General features: G+C 35.9%; 2 protein-coding genes across 2 annotated transcripts; one reads left to right on the top strand and one right to left on the bottom strand.

The window, feature by feature from the left end:
• The first annotated feature begins 4,845 nt into the window (after positions 1-4,845).
• Positions 4,846-5,858, top strand: LOC132179491 (LOB domain-containing protein 38-like). Its single transcript, XM_059592225.2, has 2 exons — positions 4,846-5,089; positions 5,185-5,858. Exons 1-2 carry the CDS (start codon positions 4,906-4,908, stop codon positions 5,595-5,597), a joined length of 597 nt encoding a protein of 198 aa, XP_059448208.2. The 5' UTR covers positions 4,846-4,905; the 3' UTR covers positions 5,598-5,858.
• A 3,833-nt stretch (positions 5,859-9,691) lies between these two features.
• QWRF2 (QWRF motif protein (DUF566)) lies at positions 9,692-23,061 on the bottom strand. Its single transcript, XM_059591582.2, has 6 exons — positions 21,162-23,061; positions 19,512-19,631; positions 13,868-13,984; positions 13,668-13,757; positions 10,606-10,713; positions 9,692-10,082 (listed from the first exon to the last, which is right to left on the bottom strand). Exons 1-6 carry the CDS (start codon positions 22,698-22,700, stop codon positions 10,002-10,004), a joined length of 2,055 nt encoding a protein of 684 aa, XP_059447565.1. The 5' UTR covers positions 22,701-23,061; the 3' UTR covers positions 9,692-10,001.
• Between the last annotated feature and the right edge of the window lie 4,190 nt (positions 23,062-27,251).

The following is a 27,251-nucleotide window of genomic DNA, read 5'->3' on the forward strand; positions in this document are numbered from 1 at the left end:
TAATCAGCATTACTGCTGGCAGTTATCATCAAAAGGGAACACAAAAAGAAAATGTCACTAGTCAAGCTGTTAGATTTATCTATTATTTTTCTCTAAGCTGATGTTAAACCAAACACTAAACAGTGTCTTGTCATTTGGATAACCTAAGAGGTATACATAAACATTGAAATTACAGTTAATTAATCCGGCTTGCATCGAAACAAACAAAATTGCACATCTAATAGACCTAAATAATCTTTAAAATCATCGTCACGAGAGTCGGCTTTTCTCTGGCACCCTTTTCTCCACATACCCAAGTTTTGTGTATGGTCGTGGGTGATTTTCTCTTTTTGACTTAAATCAACAAAAAATTAGAGATTTCATGTCATTAAGCCGCATAATGAATGCGGCAGCGGGTTAAGCTTATGTATATTATTAATCTAAGCAAAGGTCACTATGCTAATTAGAATTAAATAAAATTGATAGGTTGTTGTTTTGTACACAAGCACATTGTTCATGTCAAATTATTCAACTGCTGTTAGCTGCAGAATATATATATAATGTTATTAATCCAAAAAATATATATTGATATATATATGTTGAACGTTTATTACAAAGGACAGGAGGCAAGACTACTTTACAGTCACAACCAACAAATACTGAAGTCCCAACAAAAGTTTGATAGGAAGTAAGATGGCTTCACGCGTGAAGTAGTTAGGAGCAAGATTCCCCATGCCATAAAAAAGAATGAGGAAAACCCTTTTCCCTTCTTCTTCTACTTCTTCTTTTCTTTTTCTTTTTCTTTTTTTTTTTTTTCTTTTTTAAAAAAAAATTTAAAAGCAATCATATAAAAAAATATTTAGGGTGCTACAATTTTTTATTATAATTTTCTTATAAATTTATATGGGCATTCATAATTTTTGGAAATGAGTGTTCCATGGCACTTCACATTTCAATGGCGGTTGGTGACAACACTGCATAGATTGTCGTATCAGTTTGTAAATATAATAAGTGCAACATGACAGTCTAGACGTTAGATGCTGACATTATATAATAAGTGGTAGGTGAACTATCATGTTAGTTTGCAAGAAATTATATAGTAAAAGCTTAAAGTCCTATAATAAAGTAAAATATCTTTATCGACTTATATATATATATATATATATATAAAGCATCTTAACAAAAAAAAAAAAAAAAAAAAAATTAAGGTGATAGGGCACAATAATTAGTGAGATTACCAAACATCAATTGTCATTTTTCTTTTTTGTTGGTAAAGTAACATTAATTTGTCTTTATGATACATGGAAGAGACACTTGAAAAGTAGTGTTTGTGTTGCAAAGAAAGAAAAGAGGGAAAACGCCAAAAAAGTCCCTCTCCAGCTTACTGTGTACGGCCAAAGCAACTTACTGGGGAGGCCCCATCCATAACTCCATGCAATATATGCCAATTTCACATCATCCTAAACAGGACCGAATCATTAATTCTTTTTTACACACCCAAACTATAATTGCTTCTTTTTTTTTTCTTTTTTTTTCTTTTTTTTTTTTTAAATATGGTATAAAAATAAAAGTATTTTTAAACATTTTCTATTTTTGAGATGTTTGTTATTATTATTTTATTTTGAAAAGAGAAAACAAAAATGGACAAAAATTTCCTCGCTCTCTTAAGTTTGATTGAGCCATTATTTTACCTAGTCACAGCAGGATTCAGTGAGACCCAAAACAACTGATACTAATCAAGTTTGAAAATTCTTATTACGAGAGTTGAATTTTCATCTCAGTGCTTATCTGACTACTTAAAAATTTTCTTGAGACCATTAAATTACGGGAAGATATGACAAATTGAGATTGATGGTAAAAGTGAGAGTAAAGAAAACATGGTTGGAATGAAGCCAAAAGAAATGAGGTGTGTGAAAGTAAAATCCGATGGTGATGATGAATCAGAATCCCATTCTCCACAAACTAAATAAACAATTAATTAATTAATTAATTTTTAATTTTTTTATTTAAAAAAAAAACAATTAAATAGTTTGTGGGATGCAAATAGTGGTCCATATCGGATAGACATGACACGTACGTACCCGAGTCGCCACTGTAACTTCGATCACTTCGCCTTATCATCTTCGTCATCTCAACTCTCACGCCACTCACTCACAACCACTTCTTTTTTCTTTTTTTTTTATAAAATTTTTCCTATTTTTTTACACATTGTAATTATGTGTACCCACTTACTCTAAAGTTAATTAATTCTTTACCCAAATCTTTTTTCTTTTTTTTAATTAACATTTCCCAAGACTAATTGAAAACAAAGTATTGAGCATGTACTAATTAATTGGTGCTTGGATGAGTATTTTATTGGGACAGAGTTTTTCTTCAAACTCAGTTGGAGAAATTTCCTCAAACGTCTCAAACTGACATGTATTCAAAATGTAGCATTTTTAATAGAGCCCCACATGCATTTTTAAAAATACATTTTGATTCTCAAATGCATGTGAGACTCTATTAATAAATTAAATTAGAATAAATTTTTTTAACCCAGTTTAGAGAAAAACTCTGTATTTCCATTGAAATTTACACTGTTGCACCATTCCAACCTCCCAATTAAAAAAATGAAGAAGAAGAAGTATAAGAAAAAAAGTAGGTTTATGCCCACAATTTAATATGGCCTAAAGAATGTATATACAATTAATTAGCATTAATTAGCTTTAAGGAAATGCTTTGATGATTGGTTCTCCCCATTGGTCCAAACGTTTGAGCTACTGTCAGATCCACACTTGTGTATAATCAAAGACAATCTATATATATAATAAGCTTTTGTTTTTTCCCTAATCTTTTTTTTTTTCCTTCTTAATTATATTCACTAATGGGAGAATCTGTAGCCCAAATGATGGTTGAACCTATAGGAGAACCCAAAAGAAGGCATGCACATTTAATTTATAGCAAATTAGACAATAATGCCAGGCCGACCCATACTTTTATTTGCTCCAATAGTGAGACGTTGAAACCCTAATGACTTTATGAAATACCACAATGGTGGAAGAGTATTCATCACGGCTCTTAGAATATTGAGCTTCGTTTGTTAATGCTTTTTAAAGTATATATATTTTTTAAAATATTTTAATATGATATAAAAGTGAATAAATTTGAGTGTTTTGTATTTTAAATTGTACGTTAATTTTTTGTTTATTTAAAAGGAGAGAAAAAAAATGAAAAAACCAACAAATTAAACCTTGTCGTCCTAAACCTTCGGACCAAGTACAAATCAACTACAAAGCCATGAGAATCTGGTTGTAGATATTCATGTATGAGAGAATCGACGGTGGAGAAACGATCACCATTTGCGGAGAAACGGAGCCGCTCTCATCAGTCATCACCCACTTCTTTGGAACCCTGCCCGTCCCTTGCCCCCCACCAACTTAACCATAGTTAACTAAAACCATGGGCTGAGTCACATTTATTTTATATATATATATATATATATATATATTCCCATTCCCTCACTAAATTCTAGAAAATACTCAGATTCTATATGTGATATTCAATATAATTTATTTTTTTTTAAAAAAAATATATATAATCTACACTAACTGAAAAAACTGTTTTAAAGATCAATCGTAAAAGTTTAGTTAAACAGCTGGTATATCTTACAATTAAGACCAAGGGTCTTAACTAAATGGAAAATTTACAAGCTCCAATTCTTTATTTATTAATCCATTTTACTCTCATTTCCTTTGGTTTTGACATAAAATACTTTCTTACGTTTGAAAAGGGCCGGCAACGTTCAAATAGTGGTCCGACGATCAATAAGGAGAAACTTAAATTTGAAAAATTGTTTATTGTTTTAAAAAAATAGAAACAATTTTACGAAAAATTTAAAAAGTTTTCATGGTAGACCGAAAATGTTTTTGGTTTGACTATAATTTTTGATCTACCAAATACCAAAAAAAAAAAAAAAAAAAACTTTTTTGTTCAGAAAACATTTTATATCGAAACATTTTTTTTTAGCTTCTTGAGCTACTCACTAGATGTTGGTAATTTGAGGTTTCACCCTTGTGAGTTTTTGATAAGTTCTCTGGCTGTACTTGGAACAAAATTTTTCTTCAAACTAGGTAAAAAGAATTTGCTTTAAACCAGTTTATAAAATTATTGCATGCTTTTGTCTTCAAGAGGTAGCTTAATCGGCTAAGATCACGCCTAATGAAGCGAATGTCACTAATTCGAATCTCTCTCCCCCCTCTTGTGCGGCCATGTCAAAAAAAAAAAAAAAAAATGGTTGCGTGCTTTTCACATGCTCAAGAGACATATGATAATTAACCAATTAAACCCTTAATGAGTTCGTATAAAATTGATGTTATTTTTTTTTCTAATTAAATAAGGAAAAAAGTTTACCAGAGAGGATTATTCTCACTCTTGATCCGAAAGGAAGAGAGACTGGACAATTTTAAAATCGAAAAAGGAGTGGAAAATTCATGTTAGTCGGTGGCTATATAAATTACACCCATTGGAAAATTAGAAAAATCCTAACTACACCTAAACTAACCATGGTTAATAAATCCTCCAATAATTACCCACTTACTTCACATGTGCTCACATTATATATTAGAGAGGATTAAATAAGGAAAAAAATTTATCAGATAGGATTATTCTCACTCCTGATCCGAAAGGAAGAGATAGTGGACAATTTTAAAATCGAAAAAGGAGTGATAATTCATGTTAGTTGGTGGCTATATAAATTGCACCCATTGGAAAATTAGAAAAATCCTAACTACACCTAAACTAACCATGGTTAACAAATCCCCCAATAATTACCCACTTACTCCACATGCGCTCTCACATTATATACCCTTCTCAAAGCCACGCCTCTCTTCTACCTACACCTCACCTCTCTCTCTGTCTCTCTCTCTCTCTGTCGTGAATGAGCCCAAGATGAGTTGCAATGGGTGCCGGATTCTTCGAAAAGGTTGCAGCGACAACTGCATGCTTCGACAATGCCTGCAATGGATAGAGAGCCCCCAAGCCCAAGTCCACGCCACAGTCTTCGTCGCCAAGTTCTTCGGCCGAGCCTGCCTCATGTCCTTCATCTCCAACGTCCCCGAGCGCCAACGACCTGGTAAAAATTTAATTATGATCGTATGACAGGCGTATAGGAGTCGGTTAACACGTTACTGCGTAGTGTTTGATCATTGTGTTGCTTTTCCTGGCCAGCTTTGTTTCAGTCTTTGTTATATGAAGCGGTCGGAAGGACGGTGAATCCGGTGAACGGAGTGGTGGGGCTGCTCCGGACGGGGAACTGGCACGTGTGCCAGGCGGCGGTGGAGACGGTTCTCGGTGGCGGCGAAGTTTGTAACGTGGCGGAGAAGACGTCAGATATTCATCATGGTGATCATGACCAGCAATTGTGTGTTAGTCCAGTGGATCTTGATCTTTGCTTAACACCCAGATTGAATATTACGAGAATGGAAGAAGTGGGTGGTGGAATAAGGAAGAGGAGGAGGAGTACTAGTAGTACTGCAAGAGAAACGACGCCGTCGGAGGAGTCTGAAACGATGACGTTGGGAAGTCATTATTCTTCTGGTACTGGTGGAAGAAAGACTACTCTGAAATTATTCCTTTCTTGAGAGCAAATGTATTTTCTTTTTCTATGCATTTCTTCTCTCTCTCTCTCTCTAATTAGGTTTAGCTAACAGGATTATAGTCTTTGTGCATGATTAATTGGACTTTCCTTGTATCAAGGTCCGGCAAGTTTCGGGATTTAGGCACAGATTTCTCACTTCTTCTTTTTTTCTTTTTTTTTGTCCCAAGGAGAGAGATTATGATCATAAGTTGTTAATGGATAATGAAAAAAGAAAAGAAAGAAAATGTCAGCTTCTTTCTTTAATTTGAGTACTTCAACTTGTTATGATAGATTGCAGTGGGGAAGATATTTAGTTTACGATGATCGATTGGGATCCTCTCCATTTTCAAGTGAAACGAAAATCTCATTTGTAAACTCGTTTTGATTAGAAAAGGGGATGCATATACGATTATAGATTGCAGTTTATGAGGGATTGGGATTGAGATCAGGATCAGGATCCTCTTCATTTCAAGTGAAATGAAGATTGATCACATTTGAAAATTAGTTTTTGTGATAGATAACGGTTAACTAGATGTAGTTTTCAAGGGATAAGGATCGTCTCAATTTTAATTGAAATGAAAATTAAATCCCATTTGAAAAATAGTTGTTTATTAGATTAAGGTATAATATGGATTGAGGTCAGGTGCAATCACAAGTTGCCTTCTGGATGAAGCATCTTTGTGTACCTTCATTGGTTGTACATATGATATGATATGATATAAATAATTAAGTTATTCAAGTTGGGTAGGCTAATTAATTAATTAATTAATTGATTAATTCCCAAAGTTCAAAGGTCAAGACTATTCATTTTAAATATATAATTAATCTTGAAATTGGTTAGCTAAGGTGGTATCCTAGAAGTAATAGACTAAATTAGAATCGAAGATGTTCCATAGGAATAGGATGAGACACTTTCATGTACATTACAACAAGATAGAATAGGTGCGCGCACACACCAGAATGGAATACTGCTAATTTGGCCTTTGAGTGCTTTAAAGGGGCATGCACTCAAATAAATAAATAAATAAATAAATAAAAGAGCCATCAAATATCTAGCATATAAAAAGAAGAAACACAAGGAAAAACAACATCGCTTGCAAAATCCCATAGAATATAAATTTAAATAATTCCGTTTATCATTTTTTATGGCCTTAAATTTTTAGAATAAATAATAATATATTAGCTTTTTTTGTTTTATTATTATTATTTTTTTTAACTATCTAATTTTTCAAAAGTACCTACGTCACACCCTCTATTTTAGTTATCCATTTCTTTATTCTTTATATATATATATATAGAGAGAGAGAGAGAGAGAAATGCCACAGTTCTTCTGGGTGTTCTATGTAGTTGTTATTTTCTAAAAATAATATGAGAGACCGGTCCGATAGGGTAAGGTTTTTTTTTTTTTTTTTTTTTTTTTACTTTTGTTTTTTTAGAAAACAATATCCACATAAGATCAAGAGAACACGAAGAAGAATGGTAGCAATATTGGGCTTCCAAAGCATAATCTTAGGATTGGAGAGTGGGGTCAATGTGACACCTTTTTTTTTCTAATTTTTTTTTTTTTTTTAATTTTGTTGCAAATTGGTAATCTAATAGCAATAATTATATAAAGTCCATCGCCGCATCGCAATGGTGAATAATGGACCTCTCATGAAATCAAACTCCATTGCCTTTTTTCTTTTGCTGATCTCCACATAATTTTCACCACTAGGGTTTGGCCTTTTCTCTTTATTTGATTTTTGTTGATTTTCTGGCCTTGTTTTGAGTAGGGGGGTCAACTCTCTTTGTTGAGTACTGCTGTCACAACTGATGCATATAATTAAAGGGAAAATATATAAATTAAAATAAATAAATAAATAAATAAAATAAATCATGCATGAAATTCTTAAAATTGCATGTCATTGAATGAGATACAAGAGAAAAATAAATATAATGTTGAGATAATAAAATCTGAATTATTTAACCAAAAACAACTACTAAGATTTTGAAAACCCTACTGGAAAATTATCTGAGAAATTTAAAGGATTTTCTAGCTATCTAATCCTTCTGTTAGACCTTTTTTTTTTATTTAGCATCCGTTTGATTTAGAAATTTTCAAAACAAAAATGATAGAATTTATTCTATTGTTAACTATTTTCATAGTGAACGAATGAATCCACCATTAAATTTGTGTAAGGTCTACATGAGTCCACGTGACAAATATAATAATTAATATATTGAATTTGTAGGATGAAATGATGAACATATTGACGTGAATCATTCATCTTTTCAAAACGTGGCCGGAGTTTGAAAAATAACGATTTCAAAACGGAGGCAGGTGTTTGATAAAATTGCGATTTGTCCTTTAATTAAAGCACATTCTCTCTTAATTATAAGCGCATTAAAAACATGAATGATTTTTTTAATATTTTTCATGAATTTATTTAAAATATATCATACAATTGCAATTACAACCGAACCGACAACTTGTGTTTAGGCGGCTAAAGAAAAGGATTTTGTTTGTCGGCACGTGGTAAATGTTTTTGTGTTTTCTTCGAGGGTTCAATGTTCCCAGCACCGCATGTTAGTGGTGGGTTCCTTTAGTACTTACCTCCGCATGCGCCGGAGCTCTAACGTGACCTGTCGCTAACCAAACCAGTCAAACTCGTCAAAATTGTCTGGCTTCTCGTCTTCTACAAATCTTTTTTTTTATTTTTTATTTTTTTATGTGAGATAATTAATTCCGAATTTATTGTGGGTGTCCGTTTTAAATTCAATGTATTTGTCTCTTTTTTAAAACCTTTTAATAAATATAAATGTCTATTTTTCATAAGTTTTTTTTTTAAAAAATCTTTATATTTCAAAATTTTTGACTAAATTTAACGAAAAATCTTGATGAAAATAAGTAATTAAAAATTTGATATCCTTTGAAAGTAATATCAAAAATTCAAAACGAGTGAAAGTTCATAAGAGTTTGAGTAAAGTCCACTTAACCCCCTCAAATTACCACTCCAATGACAATCTATTCCCCAAATTATCAATTACGACAATTTACTCTCAAACTACCAAAACAATAACAATGTACCTCCCAATGTTAGCAAAATGACGAAATTACCTCTATAAAATCTTTAATAAGACAAAAATACCCTTAAAATTTTGAAAATAAATAAATAAATTTTAGTATTTTTATTTTTGTTTTAGTAAGGGTAATTTTGTCATTTTATTAAAATTGAGGGTACATTATCATTGTTTTGATAGTTTAGAGAATAAATTGTCGCAATTAATAATTTAGATGGTAGATTGTCGTTTGGAGTGGACTTTATCCAAAGAGTTTTATAAAGTTTTCTCCCTCATCGCGCCGGCCCTACCCCTTTAGAACTGATTGGTAAAATCTTTCGCCATCTTACAAAAAAACAAAAAAGAATGGACATGCAGAGCTGAGTACATCCAAAGCCAACACTGGGCGGAAATCCCTAGTTTGACTTCCTGTGGTGAAGATTCCTTTGGATTTTGTCTGTATTTTGCTTGGATGTTACTGCCAGGCTCTTCTCATTCTTCAATATGAATCATCATAAGAGCAAATGATTATTCACCATAATAAGTTCAACAAAATGGAGAACCCACAGCTTCCGATAATGAATTTCTGAAACTTTGTATATATATATATATATTCGACAGAAATGTAATAGAAAAATCACCCACAATTTCCCTACGTCGGGCGGGTCAAAATTTTGTCGGAAACCAAAATGAACCTCCATCCCCGCCTCCACCTTTCATCTGAAACCAAAAGGAAATTCCAGCCGCCCTACCTCCACCGTCCACCTGCCATTGGAAGCCGACACCTGCAGGTTGGTGGTCGGAAGACTGGAAACCTGCACAGCCCTAATATTGACTTAACTTTTAGTATCCGTGCCAGACAACACCCAATGGGAAACATATCCAGCAATCTTGGAGAACTCAAGGCCAAGTTATTCTGTCCATACTATTTTTATTTGCAATTTATTTGGAACCAATACCTATCTGAATCCTCAATAATCAGGTATGTAATATTTAAACATTTGGCTGTAGCTGTATCCCTGAACAACTGCATTTATCCAACAGAAGAGCAAATTCAGAAGACAAAATGAAGAATATGGCGATGGACTATTGAACACTGATGAGAAGAACATCACATATATACATATACATTTCCTTTTTGGCTGAAGGTAGATGAGTGCTTGTGTACACAGCTCTAATTAGTAAGAATCAATTTTTCTGTAATCTTCAGATACAAAAAGAGATACACAGAGATAGATGGCAGAGAAGACCCAACTAGGTTTCCAAAAAGCCAAATGAGAAGCCAATGCCGCCGCCTCCACCCAGTAGGAAAAGAAAAGATTGGTGTAATGTTAGCATCAAAGAGTGAATTGTCAGATAACATCAGTTTCTACACTCGTGTTGTCAGGCTGCCGGTAGTTGGTACACGGTTAAGTTGTATTAAATGTGTTCTCAAGCTACAGTCCTTGACCTGTTACAAGATTTTCACAAGTATTTGATAAGATTATAAAATGAGAAGTACTACACAAAATAATTAGGAAAAACTGCATTTACCCCCCTAATCTTCAATTTTTTTTTTTTCTAAACTTAAAAATCTGCAATGTGGAGTTCAAATCTTTCAGCCCCTTTCAATTACCCCCTTCATTTGGTTTTTCCGTTAAATCCTAAAGTAAGAAACAAAAATGACCAAACCCCTTTATAAAAAAATAATAATAATAAAAATAAAAAAAAAGTGAAAAAGATGAACCACGGCCACGCTGTGGATTGTCCTTTTTTTCAATTTTTCTACTTTCTTTTCAATTTTTTTTTTCTAAAAAATTTATGGGGTTAGAACGGACATTTTACACACTAGCCATTTAAGTTAATGAAAAAATTAAATAGTAGGGGTAATTGAAAGGAGCTGGAATGTTACAAATTTTTAAGTTTAGGGAGGATATTGAAAATTGTGTGAGAGTTCAATGAGGTAAGTGAGTTTCCTCAAAAATTAAATTTACCTTCATGGCTGCCAAAGTGGACAAAAAATCTTTGGATTGTTCAAGCAAAACCTTTTCTTTTGCAGTCACATTCATGAGTTCGGTCACCAAGGAGTTCATTTCCTCCACCTGTGAATGACATGGTTTTAAATATGTCATTAGATTTGCCAAGAAGAGGTGAAGGAAAGCATATGCAACTGGCTTTTCAGCCAACCTATTTGAAATAAGCATTTCTTCAATATCCAGTTTTTCAGTATTTAGCCAAGACTGCGATAAGATTTGAAAGTCTATTTCCCACCGTTAAGGTGGAGAACTGTAGCAAAGAACTAAAAACCAAGTCCTTGACAGCTTTTGACAATGGAAGCCACACAAGCAAAACATGTTTTGCAGTAGGTGCTTTTAGGTCCAGGTTTGAGGAACAATATTTTGGAAGAATTCCAACTGACTCAAGCTATTGTCTGTGCGCATAAACTTAAAAAGCTATACTATGAAACTTGATCAAACATTTAGGGACAACAAAGGTTAGTGAGGAGTGAAATGTAAATAACATTTTGGTACTGGATTGACATGTAGCAAACTTATGAAGACACATTAAGGGAGAAGGAATTGCAGCATACCCATATTTCAGTGAGATAAATTGGAAGATATATGATTCAGCACTAGAGGCAAATAGTCACCCTTACAAATTGAGGGAGCAATGATGTCTTCCAATGTTGTCGATTCTCGTAGTCTAGTTATGATCTTGGTTTCAATCTATATATCTTGCTATGATCATAAAAAAGAGAGTAAAAGAACCAAAGAATAACTCCCGGTCTAGCTAGGATCCTGGTTTCAATCAATATATTTTGCTCCAACAATAAAAAAAGAACAAAAATATATTGAAATGAAATAAAGTCAAAATTCAGAAATTTGCAGGTTGGGTTTCACAAGCCTTATCAAAAGTTATTTTTAAACAAGTTACAACCACAACATATAATGGGCAAGAAGAAAAAATTTACCGAGTACAGCTACATATATTCTGTAATTATATATGACAATACACTAGAGTCAATAAATAACAAGGACAGAAAACTGGCTATGTTTGTTAAATGTATGAAAAACGTTTTTTGCATTTTGATTTGAAATCCTTTTTGAGGTGACAGAAGGTTAGAGAAGTGAAGAGTTTTTGGCGCGATTCACATTTGAAAATGTTTTATGTCGGGTCCACAGAAGAAAATTTTTTGTCAAACCTTTTGAAAAGTTGTGTTTTCAAAGAAACAAACACTAAACATGTTTATTTTGAGACAACACATGCTTTTTCTTTTTCAGGTGTAGAGCCTGATTTTTTTACGTATATAAAAAAATTAGAGAAAAATATACTTTACCCTCTAAACTATGACCATATTTTCATTTACACCTCCAAGCTTTAAAAGTGACATTGGGGCCCCTAGAACTACCACCGTGTGTTAAATTAGACACTTTGTCATTTTTCTCCTTAAAATGCCCTCGAAGTTATTAAAAATTTACTATTTGAAAAAATTAAAATTATTAAAAAATTAAACAAAAGGGGGTGGCTTTTTTAATAATATTTCCTTTAATTTTTTTTTTAAAATTGTATTTTTTTTTTTAATAACTTTAAGGGTATTTTTGGGTAGAAAAATGCATAAGTGTCTCATTTGACATGCTATAGTAGTTTATGGTGCCCCGATTCCACTTTATAAAGTTTGGACATGTAAATGATAATGTGGTGATAGTTAAAGGAGCTAAACCAAATTTTCCCCAAAAAATTATAATAATAGAAAGGTGGTCGCGTGGCCACCCTTAGCAAAGGGGGTGGCCATGTGGCCACCTCTGTCCTGCTGAGGTGGCCACACGGTCACCTTTGTCTTGTTGGAGTCGCTGCACGGCCGCCTCTTTCTTTTTTTTTTTAGTAATAATAAGTCAGCCTCCATCCCTACAAAATAAGCACTTGTTTTCTCAAAATATTCTTATAGGAAGGTGTGAAAAGTTTTCTAAAAAGTATGTTGTGTATTGTTTTATTAAAAGTATTTTGTGTTTTGTTTTTGAATAAGTGTTTTGTGTTTTGAAAAGTGAATCTTTGTTAAATGTTTTGAGAAATGTGTTTTGTTTTGAAAGTTGTAACAAACATAGCCCAAGTGATTGTTGTACATTGAGTTCCTTCTACAACTTTTAAGATGATATGAGCTGCCAATAAGTTTAGTACTTGTAGCTTTCATGATATATGCTTTAGTGATTCATGAACCCTCCATGGTCACAATAACGAAAGTTTGACTTTCATTTAGAATATTAAAGTAAAAAGGTCTTGAGGAAGCAAAGTTGTTTAAAGCAAATATGAAACAATTCGTTCATTGATTTTAGTTATCAATGTTATTAACAATTTTAGGCCACATCTCCGACTTTATAAAAATTCAATCATGTCCATAATTCTTCAATTTTCTTCTTAATAATTTATATCCCAACCACATCAAATATGCTAAGCTTCACAGGCATTGGATATTGCTTAAGAGGTATAGAGTCTTTCTGGAAAAAACTCTGATTGGGTTAAGCATGGGATGCTAATACCTAAAACGACAAGGCAGCTGAGGGTCACTTTATTCTGAAAGGTTTTGCACAATAACTTGTTGCTTTTAAAAAAATGAAGAAAAGAATATACATGGAATAAGTTGAATGGCTTGAAATAAAATAAAAAATCTCTGGAGTATTGCAGTTTCACATGACTTTGTATACATTATGACTACCATGCTGGTTTCTGGGTACACATTCAGGGAAGGTGACTCCACCTTGCACTTTCGAACTCATATATTCATATTCATACATTGTGACCAAGTTTTATGCTGGTCATCAACTTATGCCAAAGCCCTTTCTTTCTCTGGTTTGAGACTGGTCGTGTAAAAAAATTAGAACACTAAGCACTAATAAGGGTGGAGTTTGTTACTCATAACATTATAACAGCTAGGACACAAGTTAGATGAATTCCTTCTAACAGTAGCCATTTGTCTCAGAATGTTTGCAAGTATAATGCCATTAACTGAGCCTATTGCTTTAATGGAAAAACAAATTCAGAAGACAAAGAATGAGATTACCTTGGACAGAAGCGAGCACATTGAGGATGCCATTGCCTGCATCACATCAACTGCTGAACCCACAGCATCTTTGAGATTTTGAATATCAGCCTGATAACATAAAGCAAAGATCCTTAGCAATCTCAACAACACCAATGTTTGAGCCTTCGATAAACTGATAATTGTCTACAAAAATTAAGACAAAAGGATATAGTACTTACTACTGCTTTTCCAACAATTGGAAGACGAAGAGTACTGGCCCTCAAAGCTTCAGTTGCTCCTTGCAAAGAACTGGAGTGGTCTCTATCCAAAAGGGCCCATTCTTCTAAATAATTTATCTACATTCACCAAGTACAACAAACTTCATTTATGATGAAGAAGATATTAGAATAAAACAAACACAGCTATCAAACCCATGATACTTTTGGCTTTGTCTATGTAATAATCCAGTACTACTACTTCCTCCATTACTTATTAAAAAAAAAAACAATAATCTAGTACTTCCTTAAGCAATGATTCCCAACATATAACAAATAAGTTCTAGAAATTTAGAAACCATTATTCAATCATCCAAATGAGTGTCCGAGTTTCATATTTTACATTGGTTTTCTTTCATCTTCAGTAAACAAGTAAGATATGCCTCCCTGGAAGATGTATCACAGAAAACTTGGATAAAAATCTTTCCCTTCTGGAAATAGTTTAAGTAGAGTTAAGCTATTATTATCACCACTACTACTGACGAATAACAGCCGTTGTTAGGCAGAATGAAGAAATCAACAAAACAAGTTCATGCGACTTCTGCATACATTCTATTATGTCAACAGATTGGAATATATATATATATATATATATATATATATAGAGAGAGAGAGAGAGAGAGAGAGGGAGGAAGAGGTTGCTAGCTAGAGAGTGGGAGATTTCTCTCCTACAAGAGGAAATTAGCTGGAGGCAAAAATCTAGGATGGTTGAAAGAGGGAGATAAATGTACGAAATTTTTCCATCGGATTGCTAATGCTAATAGTAGACATAATTCTATTGAGTCTTTGACAGTGGATGGCTCTACTACTTCAGATCAAGAGGTCATTAGTAACCATGTTACCCGTTTTTACGAGTCTCTTTTCATAGAGAGTCTCAATTGGAGACCAAGGTTGGATGACCTTGATTTTGATATGTTGAATGTTGGTGAGGCCTCTAGGTTGGAAGCTTCTTTCGAGGAAAGGGAGGTGTGGGAAACGGTGAAAAGTATGAATAGGGACAGGGCTCCAGGCCCGGATGGCTTTTCTATGGCTTTTTTCCAAGATTGCTGGAATGTGATTAAGGTGGACATTATGGCGGTCTTTGCGGAGTTCCTTGATCGAGGTAAATTTGAAAAAAGCCTTAATGCTACGTTTATCTCTCTTATTCCGAAGACACATGGAGCTTATGAAATAAAGGATTTTCGTCCGATTAGCCTTGTAGGCGGGACATATAAGATTGTTGCCAAGGTCTTAGCCAATAGAAAGAAGAGAGTGATGGATAGGGTCATCTCTAAACCCCATAATGCTTTTGTTAAAGGTAGGCAAATCTTGGACTCAGTTCTCATCGCCAATAAATGTTTGGATAGTCGAATCAGATCAGGGGAACCCGGCTTGTTGTGCAAATTGGATATGAAAAAGGCCTATGATCATATGAATTGAAAGTTTCTGCTCTACTTACTGAGAAAGTGCGGGTTTGGAGAGAAATGGTGTTCCTAGATTGAACATTGCATCCCGTCTGTGCGATTCTCAGTTTTGATCAATGGATCTTCTTCCGGTTTCTTTGATAGCTCGCGTGGAGTGAGGCAAGAAGACCCTCTCTCTCTCGTCTTATTTGTAATGGTCATGGAGGCATTTAGTAGGATAATCAATGCCTCGATAAACAGGGGACTCATCTCTGGTTTCTTTGTGGGAGTTAGAGAATCGGATCGGGTATTGTTTCTCACCTTCTCTTTGTTGATGACACTCTGGTTTTTTGTAGAGCAGATCCTAATCAAGTAAGAAATATTGGCCCCGTTTGCCAACAGCGCGGAACAGCACTGTAGCTGGAACGGTACTGTTTCAGCTACAGGACCATTCTGATATGTGCAGCAAAAAGTGTACTTTTCAATATTAATTTTTTTTTTTTAAAGCAAAATATTAAAAAAAAAAAAAAAAAGGAGGAGAAAGATCGGGGTGGTTCTAGCCACCCCTTGGCCGGGTGGCTGGAGCCACCCCTTGGCCGATTTGGGGGTGGTTCGTGGCCAAGGGGGTGGTCCGGCCACCCCCAAAAGGCCACAAAAAAAAAAAAAATGGGGCGGTGGGGGATCGGGTGCATTTGGGGGTGGTCCGGCCACCCCCAAATGCACCCGATCCCTTTCTTTGTTTTGTTTTGGCCAAGGGGGTGGCCGGACCACCCCCTTGGCCATGGGGGTGGTTTGACCACCCCCAGATCGGCCAGGGGTGGCTGGAACCACCCCGATCTTTCTCCTCCTTTTTTCTTTTATTTTTTTTAATTTTTTTTTAATATTTTGCTTTTTTAAAAAAAAAAAAAAAAAATTAAAATTTAAAATTTAAAATTAATATTGAAAAGTACACTTTTTGCTGCACATATCAAAATGGTACTGTAGCTGGAACAGTACCGTTCCAGCTACAGTGCCGTTCCGCGCTGTTGGCAAACGGGGCCATTTGCGCCTTACTTGTTTGCTTTGAAGCTGTTTCTGGGTTAAAGGTGAATCTAGCTAAATCTGTCTTGGTCCTTGTCGGTAGTATGGATAATGCGGGCAATCTGGCTGGAATTCTGGGATGTGGAACAGCTTCTATGCCTTTGAAGTATTTAGGTCTCCCGTTGGGGGCCCGTTCAAGGTCAAGGCCATTTTGGAGGACATGTTGGAGAAATATGCTAGAAGACTGGCCCCATGGAAACGTTTGTATTTGTCCAAGGAGGGGAGGATTACTCTCATCAAGAGCACCTTATCCAAGCTTCCCACTTATTTTTTGTCTCTGTTTCCTATCCCTGCATCCGTGGCAAAGCGTATTGAGAAGATTCAACATGATTTCTTATGGGGTGGAATTAATGAAGAGTTTAAGTTCCATCTGGTCAGTTGGAACAAGGTCTGTTCTCCAATCTCTAAGGGAGGTTTAGGAATCCAGAATTTGCGTTTGATAAATCAAGCTCTGTTGGGGAAATGGTTGTGGAGATTTGCTCATGAGAAAGAGGTGTGGTGGAGAAAGATCCTGGTGGCAAAGTATGGTGCGGTTTGGGGTGGTTGGTGTTCTAGGGAACCCAGTGGATCGCATGGGGTGGGGTTATGGAAGCTCATTTATAGGGGGTGGAGATTGTTCCAATGCCATATTAGATTTGACCCTGGTCTTGGGTCCAATATCAGGTTTTGGGAGGATATCTGGTGCGGTGACATGCCTCTCAAGGCTGCTTTTCCTAGACTTTTTAATATCGCCACCAATAAGGATGCGTCTATTGCAGATAATAGGGAGTGTTTAAATGGTTCTGTACAATAGAATGTTACCTTCATTCGCAGGGTTCATGATTGGGAAGTGGAGGTCTTGGCCTCTTTTTACACGCTCTTGTACTCGTATACGATGCGTGGGGAAGGGGAGGATAGGATGTGGTGGATCTCTTCACGCAAAGGAAAATTCGAGGTAAGATCTTTTTATAGGGTCCTTGCCTCTAAAGAATTCATCCATTTCCCTTAGAAAAGTATTTGGCGCACCAAGGTTCCTTCGAGAGTGGCCTTTTTGCGCTTGGGAAGTCTCTAACCTTGGATAATTTTCGGAAGAGAGGTATTGTTGTGATAAACCGTTGTTGCATGTGTCAATCAAATGAGGAGTCAATTGATCATCTCTTTCTTCATTGTGGGGTTGTGCGAATCTTGTGGAATGCCATTTTCACTCGGTTCGGCTTGTGTTGGGTTATGCCTGGTAGCGTCAAGGAGTTGTATGCTACTAGGTGGGCGGGTGGCAAATCCCGTAGTGCTGTTGTGTGGAAGATGGTTCCTCTTTGCCTCATGCGGAGCATCTGGAATGAGAGAAATGCTAGATGTTTTGAGGACTCATCTAGGAACATTGAGGACCTTATTCACTTCTTCTTGTACACCCTTTTCACTTAGACTGCTGGCTGGCTAGCGCCCTTAGTGATCAACTTCCCTGATTTTTTTTTTATGTTCTCTTCTTCTTTTTCTTCTTCTTAGTTACTCTCTTGTATACTCCATGTGTATTAGGGTTGCGCCCCTCTATGCTTTTGATTTATACAACTTTACTTATCAAAAAAAAAAAGAGTTTGCAACGTATTATCCCAAATACTAACAAAACTAAGATCATCTTCCTAACCAACCCAACTTGTAGCAAGCTCTACAGCACCTAGAATGATTGTAATTAGCAAATTTCAAATGGTTCTGGCTCTGCTTTTAGTATCAAATTATAAACTTCTCAATGCTTTTGATTGGTAAGTTATATGTGGGTCTTGAACCCACGACCTCATCCTATACAGTGTTCTTACAAGAGGAGGTTCCACTTGAACTAAAGCTCATTGGCTTATCTTATGGTTGGTAGCTTGAATTCTGAAAACTGTAGCTTCGGATATGCACAAATGGCCAGTCTTATGGCCAAGAGAGAGAGAGATGGAGATGCAGAAGTGTAGAACTTTTGGTTACTTGAGTTCTGAAAATTGGAGCTTGGGAGATGCACAAATGCCCAATCATTTGAGAGAGAGAGAGAGAGAAGATGCGCATTTCTTTCCAACATGATTTCTTTTGTTGCATGTCAAAAAGCCTGAATGCAGAGTAAATAAAGAGTTGCAACAGCCAGGTGGAAAGCACCAAATGATGCTTGACTGCTCCTTAATGACAGGAAATAACCTGATGTTGGTAAACCTTCTAGTGGCCTAGCAACAGTATGATTTGGCCTAGGGAGTGGAATTGAAGATCTAAAATGCCAATATGGCAATATTTATGTTGTTTGTCTGTCTTGTTGCTGTTCACCTTATTAAGAAAAAAGGAGAAAAATCAAGTACACCGGGAGTATAGAAACATTCCCCTAGATGTTACAATGTACAATTCAAAGGGTCAAGAAAGGGCATTGCCTAAGGTAGTTATGATTGTTGCTTGTTCCATCAGTGTTCCTGTAGTTCTTGCCTCCTTCAGATCTCAGAAAGAGAGGATGAGAGGCTGCCCCACACAAGTGAGGAGGTGAGAAGTGATCTAAAAGTAACGGGCCTTAAAACACGGGATAGAATAATTAATTTTTGTAAATATAGAATAGAGGCAGAGCATTAAAGATGATCTACGTGGGGACACGTTAAACCTGCTCCCACCCTGAACCCAGGTCAAATTATCATATAATATCAAACCTTGATGGGTGGGGGTAGGCATTTGTAACAAAGTTCTATCTTTTATCTGTGTTCCACTAGCAGCAGACAATTTTAAGTTTGAGTTATTGAAATCATATTTTTATGAGCTTCCTGTTTCACGATATGTTAAGGCACTTGTCCAAGTTTAACCAAATAACAGTGCTAATAAGAAGAAAGAAACCACTAATTTCTTTCACTTCCATGAACGTCTCCACAAAAAAATTGACAGAAATGCATAGCTCTCTGAATGTTTCTACATCAATAGTGACAATAGATGTAGATGATTGATCCGCTTTCCTCTACAGTTTAAATAAGTGGACAACGAGATAGTTTTTCCAAGTGACAATAGATGCGGATGATTGATCAGCTTTCCTCTACAGCTTAAATACGTGGACAACTAGATAGTTTTTCCAAGTATGTCCCATATCCAAAGTCACTGGGTATTTAATAACCAAGTACATAATAAACATAGAACTGATTTCAATATAGTAAAGCTCTGAATCTTACTTGTCCCCTGAGGATGGAAGTTAGCTTCAATTTTTGCCTCAGCAATAGCAACTTGATTCTTTTAAGTGTGACAGTGTGCCGTAATTCTGAGATTGTTACCCATGCATTCCACAGATTTTTCTGATGCAAAGAATAACATTCTGATAAGACCAGTGGACTAAATATTTCATTACATAATATGCAGCCCGCGGTGGCACCATGGACAAATGTTTTAACTGGGAAGTGACAGCAAGTTCTAAAATTAAAAACAATGGCCTAGCATGGTTTAAACAAGTCAAAATTGTCAAGAAAATGCAAAGCCAAACAGAAAGTATTAATGCATTTGTTGAAATCACTGCAACAACTAAAAACTCCAGAAATTTCAAATGAATGAAATTTTGTTTTGTTTCATTTGAAACGCATAAAAGTTATGCTACTGACTGAAGACAACATAAAACATCTTACAATTGCCATACATCATCTTTTCTACACCCAGGCAATGTGGGACGTTATAATCTCTTGGGACCCAGCATCCTCATTGGCCATCCTCATGGGCTTGTGCACACTTTGGGCCAATCCTGCACAGTTTTATTATTGGGTTTACCCCAAAATGCCTCATACCATTTAGAGAGAGCATATTCCATACAAACACATCATATTTTCTACACCCAGGCAATGTGGAACGTTATAATATAGAATAGATGTTTTTCCAAGGCCAAACTAAATTCTTTCCTACTTTCCTTAAACCACTAAAAGCACTTAGAATACTCGTGCATTAACATTCATGATACCCAATCTTTTTCAGAATGTGATAAACCATCTAAACACCCACAAAACTGAGAAATTCAAAATTTTCCATTTTCACTCCCGGAAGTTCAAGACATTTAAAAGGTGCAATTAAGTCCTCCACAAAAATGATGGCTTAAATAAAAAACGTTAATAACATTCATAACACCCTTCCAAATGACCATGCAGCATCCTTCAACATCATTTAGGCCAAGCTCTATCTCTGGCAATTAGTCAAGTCTCCAAATCACTTTAAAGACTTGTACATCCTAAAAGTAGCATTGCAAATTGCTTAAGATCCTTCTTCCCTAATCTTTCCAGTCTAAAATTCTCATATAAACAGCTACATACCTTTTGTATTATGAACATTTACCTGATCCATTTCTGTCAAATGATATGCAGCTCTCAGTATGTTATCATTCTTTTCAAATCATAATTCTATATAGTGAATCTGAAACTTCCCAATTTCTCAAACCAGCGTTTGATGTTAAAGGCCATAAATGAATTATGTAAATGCCAAATTCAAATTAAATTGACCAAAGACACTGCAGTGCTCATTAAGATAAAACTAGTGGAATTCACCAGGAAAGAACAAACACATTTAGGTGCTACTAAGCTTTCAGACTAACCATTCAATTCATTCAATGGACAAAATTTAGCACAGTGAAGCATTGTAATTGTTGCTTTAGATGTGCTACTGTAATGAAGAAGAGCGTTCAAGATGACACTTTCTGAGTAAAGGAAATCATGTCCATACTAACATTAATAGAATTAGAAGAATAAGGAGAAGATACCAAAATCAATATATTGAAAACAATGCAATGTAGCAAAGATACCAAAATAAATATATTGAAAACAATGCAATGTACAGCCTAATAGCCATACCTCAGCACTCAGTGTCTGCACCAAGAAGGTAACATCTGCCCTTGCATTAACAAACCGCCATTGCAAGTAGCGGTTATACAGAAGCCTCAACAAGTGTGCATCAAGAATGCGATCCTCCCCCATCTTCCCTCTCCGAATATCAACAGAGAAACTGAGAATCGAAGGCGTACTTGAATTACTACTCAATGAGCCAGTAACAGAATTCCTGACCCGAGATGGACTAGAAATCCCTCTCGAAGGAGAAACCCCTCTCGAAGGAGAGGAAGCTGAAGATGTCCAAAGCTTACTTGGCGATGCGGGCCGCATGGCTCCCCTAATAGGCGAAGACATTGTTCGTGGAGAAGACAATGGCCCATCACTAGCATACTTTTTCGACTGAACTAACTTTGCCGGCACAGCCATTCTCGACCCGGGGCTCGTGGATAGTGGCGACCCTGGATCCTGCAGGCGGCGCAACCGACTATTTGTCTCTTGCCAGAACCTAGCCGACACAGCAATCCCTCGAGGCCCCCCACCTCTTCCCTTGGCAACAATCCCACCACAATCTTGCACTCCTGAAGTGCTACCAGAGGACACACTATCTGTATCAGATGCAGTGAGATCAGAAGGCACAGAAGACTCATTCACTGAATTCGCATCTGGGTTTTGCTGACCACCTTTCAACAACTCAGCAGCGTTGCCCAAATCCAAGCTCACCCTCCCATCAAACGAGGCCCTCCTACCGTCACCAATCATCATCGAACTATGCAATGCTCGAACGAGCTTCCCAGATCCCATTCCAACTATCTTCCTATCAACAGCACCACCATTCCCACAATCCAAACTCCTCGACAACAACGGATTATTCGAACCTGAATTTGTCGAATCAAGTTGCCGGGTTCTACCAGGCCACCGATGCTGCTCCACTGGCCTAGAGTTCTCCGCCTGATCTCCTCCTCTAACCGGGGTCCCCCTCCGCCGCTCCGGCGTACCCTTCCTCGCATTGCTCAAGCTCGGCGTTTGAGCCTTCGTCTTGCTAATCGGAAGCGAAAACGCCTCACCCTGAAACGACACCGATAAACTCCGAGTGGAAGTGACCAAGAGCTTCGTAGCCGCCGATACTTCGGCGCCATTGGCGTGTTTCGAGTCAGGCATCGCCGGCATCGGCCGAGGCGTAGTGGGTCGCCTCCGGTCCACCGATTGGGACCGTTTTGTGGCCGTGGAAGTGCTTAACGTGGCCGATAAATGTGTGGAATTGTTCGGACGGGACAGCAAAGGAGATGCGAATCTCCTAGAACTCGAAGACGAAGAAGAAGTGGTGGTTGTGGTTGTGGTTGTTGTTGTGGAAGTAGAAGTAGAAGTAGAAGTAGAAGTAGAGGGAGACATGTACCTGGAAGAGACCTGTCTGCCTCTGGGCCTTCTGGGCTGATTTCCAAGGCCATTGTTGTGGCCATTGTCTTTCTCCGAAGGTAGCAGAGGGGGTCTTTGGAGATGCGTTTGTTGTTGGGAAGTGGTCTTGGGGTTTGTAGAAGCAGCTGCTTCAGAAATAGCAGCCACCATTATAGGACTATTCTGGGAATTTTTCTCTCTCTCTCTCACTCTCACTCTCACTCTCACTCTCACATTGCCTCTCAAAAGAAAGGGTTTTGGTCTCAACCCGAAACCCAAACCTCAGTGGTTCTCATGGCTGCAGATCAAGGAATTTGGAAGAAACACAAATGGAGAAATGGGTTTGCGGAGGATTCAGCATTTCTGGAGAGGGACCAACCACTGGAACAAGAAGAAGACGACGAAGAAGCACTGCAGCAGTGTGATATCTTCTGGGTTTTGAGAGAGAGCGAGAGAGAGAGTAGGTGAGGGGTGAGGGTGAGATTTGGGAGTGGTCGGAGCCAGGTTTGTGCTTTTTGGGTTTGCGTTTGGGTCTTCGTGAATCTTTGGAGGGACGTTACGTTAATCTAATTTGGTTTCAACAAATTAAGCTCACTTTTTTTCTTTTTTTCTTTTTTATTTTTTATGATTTCCTAATTATAAAACCTTTTTCAAAAATATATTAAAAAAATAAAAAAACTTTTTCAAAAATAATTTCCTAATTATAAGGATTTTTCCATTAATGTAAAACTAGTTGGGTTTGTACTTTCAAAATTATGTTGATGACAATTCAAAATTGGTTGAGTTATATATATATATATATATATATATATATATATTTAAAGGAAATCATTCCAATCTCATTAATTGATGAATGATACATCACATAGCAAAAGCTCTTAAAAAATCATAGTTGAAGTTACAAGTCATAAATATACACATAACAATCTGACATTCAAGACCTATCTATAACATCAATATCCGCTAATCCATGACTAATCTTCAGTTGTAACAATAGATATGTTCTAGACAGACTTAACTCAATGCATAGGTAACTCATATTCGAGCAGAAAACCCAGTGCCAAAACTTATCCTCCTTAACTTAAAAGCCAGGAAACTGTTCACATCCATAACCCAAGGGTCTGGACAATACTTATTCAAACAAGTTACAAAGAAACTGTAAAAAACAAATTAAAATACAAAAAAAAAAAAAAAAAAAAAAAACATAAAACATAAAACTTGTAGACAACAACATCGGTGGAGGTGAAGCAACAACCGCACATGTGGAGCATGCGCATGAGAGTGAAGCTCCCACGTCGGCACGTGTAGACCACGCACTAGCGCGTGGTGGTAGTGTTGCAACGAGGAGGGCGGCGACAGGTGGCAGAGAGGCTGGAGAAGGTGGGAGAGAGGCGCGTCGTTGGCCTAGCAAGCCCGTAAGGAACATATCTAACTTAGATCAGACCAAATCTAAAACCTCCAAGTTGACGATCGGATGAGACAACTAGTTGACAAGGTGGAGGGGGTGGCGTGGCTACTGCTAAAATCGGTGATGGGGACCAAAACAGGATACAAAACAGAAAAAACAAGTGCATAAAAGCATAAGAAGGGTGGGAGCGGGGAGGGAAGGGGGATAGGGAGGGGGGTTCCGTCCCTCCTCCCTAAAGGAACTTACCGGAGAGGAAAAATTAGAGAGAGGTCTGAGGTTCTCTCTCTAGGGCCGGCTACAACAAATTGGTAGAATAATTAAAAATGCATGATTAACAAGTTAGTCACTATAATTATTCTATTAAGTACACTAGACCAGATCTCGCACGGGGATAGTTGTGACTACCTTCAAAAGCTCTAAAAGTGATCACGACCAACCTAGATGTGTGAAATTTTATTTATTAGTTAACGTAATAATGCCACATTAGCACTGAATTCGCCGTCGATAAAATTGTATGAGTGACTAGAAATTTTCATGGTAGATATTCATTAACCTTGATTACCCAAATTGCTTTTCCACTTTTCAATCTAGTTTACAAAAGCATTTACTCAGTAATTGCTTTTCATAACTAGAAATCTGTTACATGTATCAATTGGAATTTTTTACTGAAATTTTGTAAATCCAACAATTAATATATATATTCATGTGTAAGAGAATGAGATGGTTCGGATTCATTTTAATCTTCGATCCATAAAATGAATCTGAAATTAAGTTTACTGAAATCCAACAAAACAATAAAAGAGTTGGCTGTTTCAATTGACATCTTGTCTCCTGTTCATTTGGTCGTAGGGAGAGCTGTCAAGAACTTCCAATTTGCCCTGTTGTTACTCAATCAATACACTAAAAAAAAAAAAAAAAACCACATTAAATACCAGCACTCTAGGTCATCGATGTTATGGAAGTGCATATACATGTGAATTTTAATTAAATTGGCATATTTTTATTTATTTATTTTTTAGAAGAAAAAAAATTCTGAATTTCTTTAACCAATTGAAAAAATAAGAGTGAGGGGTCTTTTATTTTTTGGTAAATAAATTAGTGAGAGTAATTGATTAGCATCTAAATACAGTTATGGGGTTGTCTCAAGATCTGCTAACTCGAGAGCACACTCGATTAATAAATGGAACTGCTTTTCACAATGTGTTTAGAAGCATTCCCGCTTGTTCTCATTTTCTCTCCCCCCTTCGGATTTAGAGTCGGAGAGACCCCTTATATAATCCTTTCTCCCTTTGATTAGAAAAATAAAAATAAAAATAATACAGTTATGGGATGTTAGAGGGAGATCGGACATGAATGAGCAAACCTACTTGAAAAGAGCTCTTAAGCAAAATGGTGGTTGATGGGATCAATGACTTGCGACAACCTTAACCAAATTTAATTTAAATTAAAAATGATTTTTTGCAAGCCAAGCCAAGCTGTATAATCCCATTATTTAATTAATTAAATTATTAATAATTAATTAAGATGCCCTATCTCTTTCAGGTCTCCATCAATCAATGTACTGAATCCCTTTGCTTTCAACGCAGTTTTTCTTCATGAAAACACTGCTCTAACTTTTTTTTGGCCTTTGCAGTCTCTCTCACAGCCTCTCAACCTTGTCCACATGGAACTTCGTTGACAATCTTCAGCCAAAGTCCTGTGGAGTGTGGACTTTCCATTTCTTTTATGGAAACCCCATTAAACTATTATTTTTATTAACTTCTCATCACAAGCTTTCACCAATTATCTGTCCCATTCATTGTCATTTTCTTTTGTTTTTTGGGATAAATAAAAAAATATCCTGATTTCACTTATCTTTGTTGTTCATGTACAGGGCTTTGATTATTATTATTAGGATAAATATAAAATTCAATGATAATTTTTATTGTCATGTTAACGAGTGTGAACTTATGAATATATGTAACATTTCTCGTACTATATATCATATCACCATCCTACTATGCTGACATGACATTATCAATTCATCTTTATATTAGCATTGTTAGGTTGGCAATACTATGTCAATATAATGGGATAATGGTGTAAATAGTTTTTTATTTTTTTTATTTTTTTATTCAAATAAGAGAAAGCGTGTTACAATGGATCAACAACAAAAAAAAGCGGGCACCTCAACAACAAAGCTAATGGTATAAATATTTGTGCGGTATATAGTATTACTCTTGTTATTATGCCAGATATTTTCTTTTTAAAAATCATTGGAGTCCCATCTCTAACATTGTTGAATGGTAGTGATCAGTTTGTCCAGAAGTGGGAGAGGGTGAAGGTCTAGTATTATAGATAGGTGATGGGTAGGTCTTTGTTGCAAATAGACTGCTCTGAATAATACTAAAATAAAAGCCCAAAAAATAAAATAAAAGAGGCATGTTAGTGTTAGATTATTCTAATCCTTATATTCAAACAAAATTAATCCATTCCATTTCCCTCCCATAAAGTTTTTTCCTTAATACTTGTCTATGCCTAGTGAGAAAACCAATGATTAAACAAAACATACTTTTGGATATCCCAACGTAATATGGACAAAATTGTTTTGTTTTATAATGTGTAATAAGTTAATATTTCATCCATTGTTTTAAGACATCCAAAGCATGGACAAGAAAAAAGGTATTGACAAAACTACATTGATTGAATTATGAATCTAATAGTATATCTTTTATTAACTTTGAATGGGGTAAAGTTTTTCTTGTAAATTAAGTTGGATAAAATTTCCCAAATTCAGTATATTAATCGGATATATTTTTTTAAGGAAAAATGTTAATTTAATAAACTTAGTTGAAAGAAAATTGGAGATATCACGCAAAAGAGTAATGCTACATACTATACATTTATTTTATTGGACTAAAGTACCAATATTTGTTAAAAAAAAAAAAAATGATAGGCATTGGCATATCAGTCCAATAAAATGTGGATTTAATATTTAACATTTATGCATACAAAAAGGTTATGATTATTTAGCTGAATTGATTTTATTCGGAAAAAAGAAAAAAGAAAAAGGATCCTACATGATATGAGTACCGCTCTAGAGACATACATCAATTTACTATATTTACTATCAAACAAAAATGTTTATAGACACTTGGCACTATTTTAAATGGGTTGGAGGATATTTTCTTCAGACTGATTTGAAGAAAATTTTTGTCCTTTAGTTCAAAAATTTTCCTTTATGAGATGCATCAAACACAAGCTTAGGGGTAAAAGAAAAACAAAAAAAAAATGCATCACACACACCAATCTCCCCTTGATTCAGAACAGCGACA

This window comes from Corylus avellana, chromosome 4 (assembly GCF_965113065.1).
Source record: "Corylus avellana chromosome 4, dhCorAvel1.hap1.2, whole genome shotgun sequence".
NCBI lineage: Eukaryota > Viridiplantae > Streptophyta > Magnoliopsida > Fagales > Betulaceae > Corylus > Corylus avellana.

Coding starts and splice junctions, on each gene's coding strand:
- LOC132179491 (XM_059592225.2), top strand. CDS start 4,906: ATGAGTTGCAATGGGTGCCGGATTCTTCGAAAAGGTTGCAGCGACAAC. Junction 5,090..5,184: donor CCCCGAGCGCCAACGACCTG/GTAAAAATTTAA, acceptor TTTCCTGGCCAG/CTTTGTTTCAGTCTTTGTTA.
- QWRF2 (XM_059591582.2), bottom strand. CDS start 22,700: ATGGTGGCTGCTATTTCTGAAGCAGCTGCTTCTACAAACCCCAAGACC. Junction 19,632..21,161: donor TGCAGACACTGAGTGCTGAG/GTATGGCTATTA, acceptor TCTTTGCATCAG/AAAAATCTGTGGAATGCATG. Junction 13,985..19,511: donor CTTCCATCCTCAGGGGACAA/GTAAGATTCAGA, acceptor TGGTGAATGTAG/ATAAATTATTTAGAAGAATG.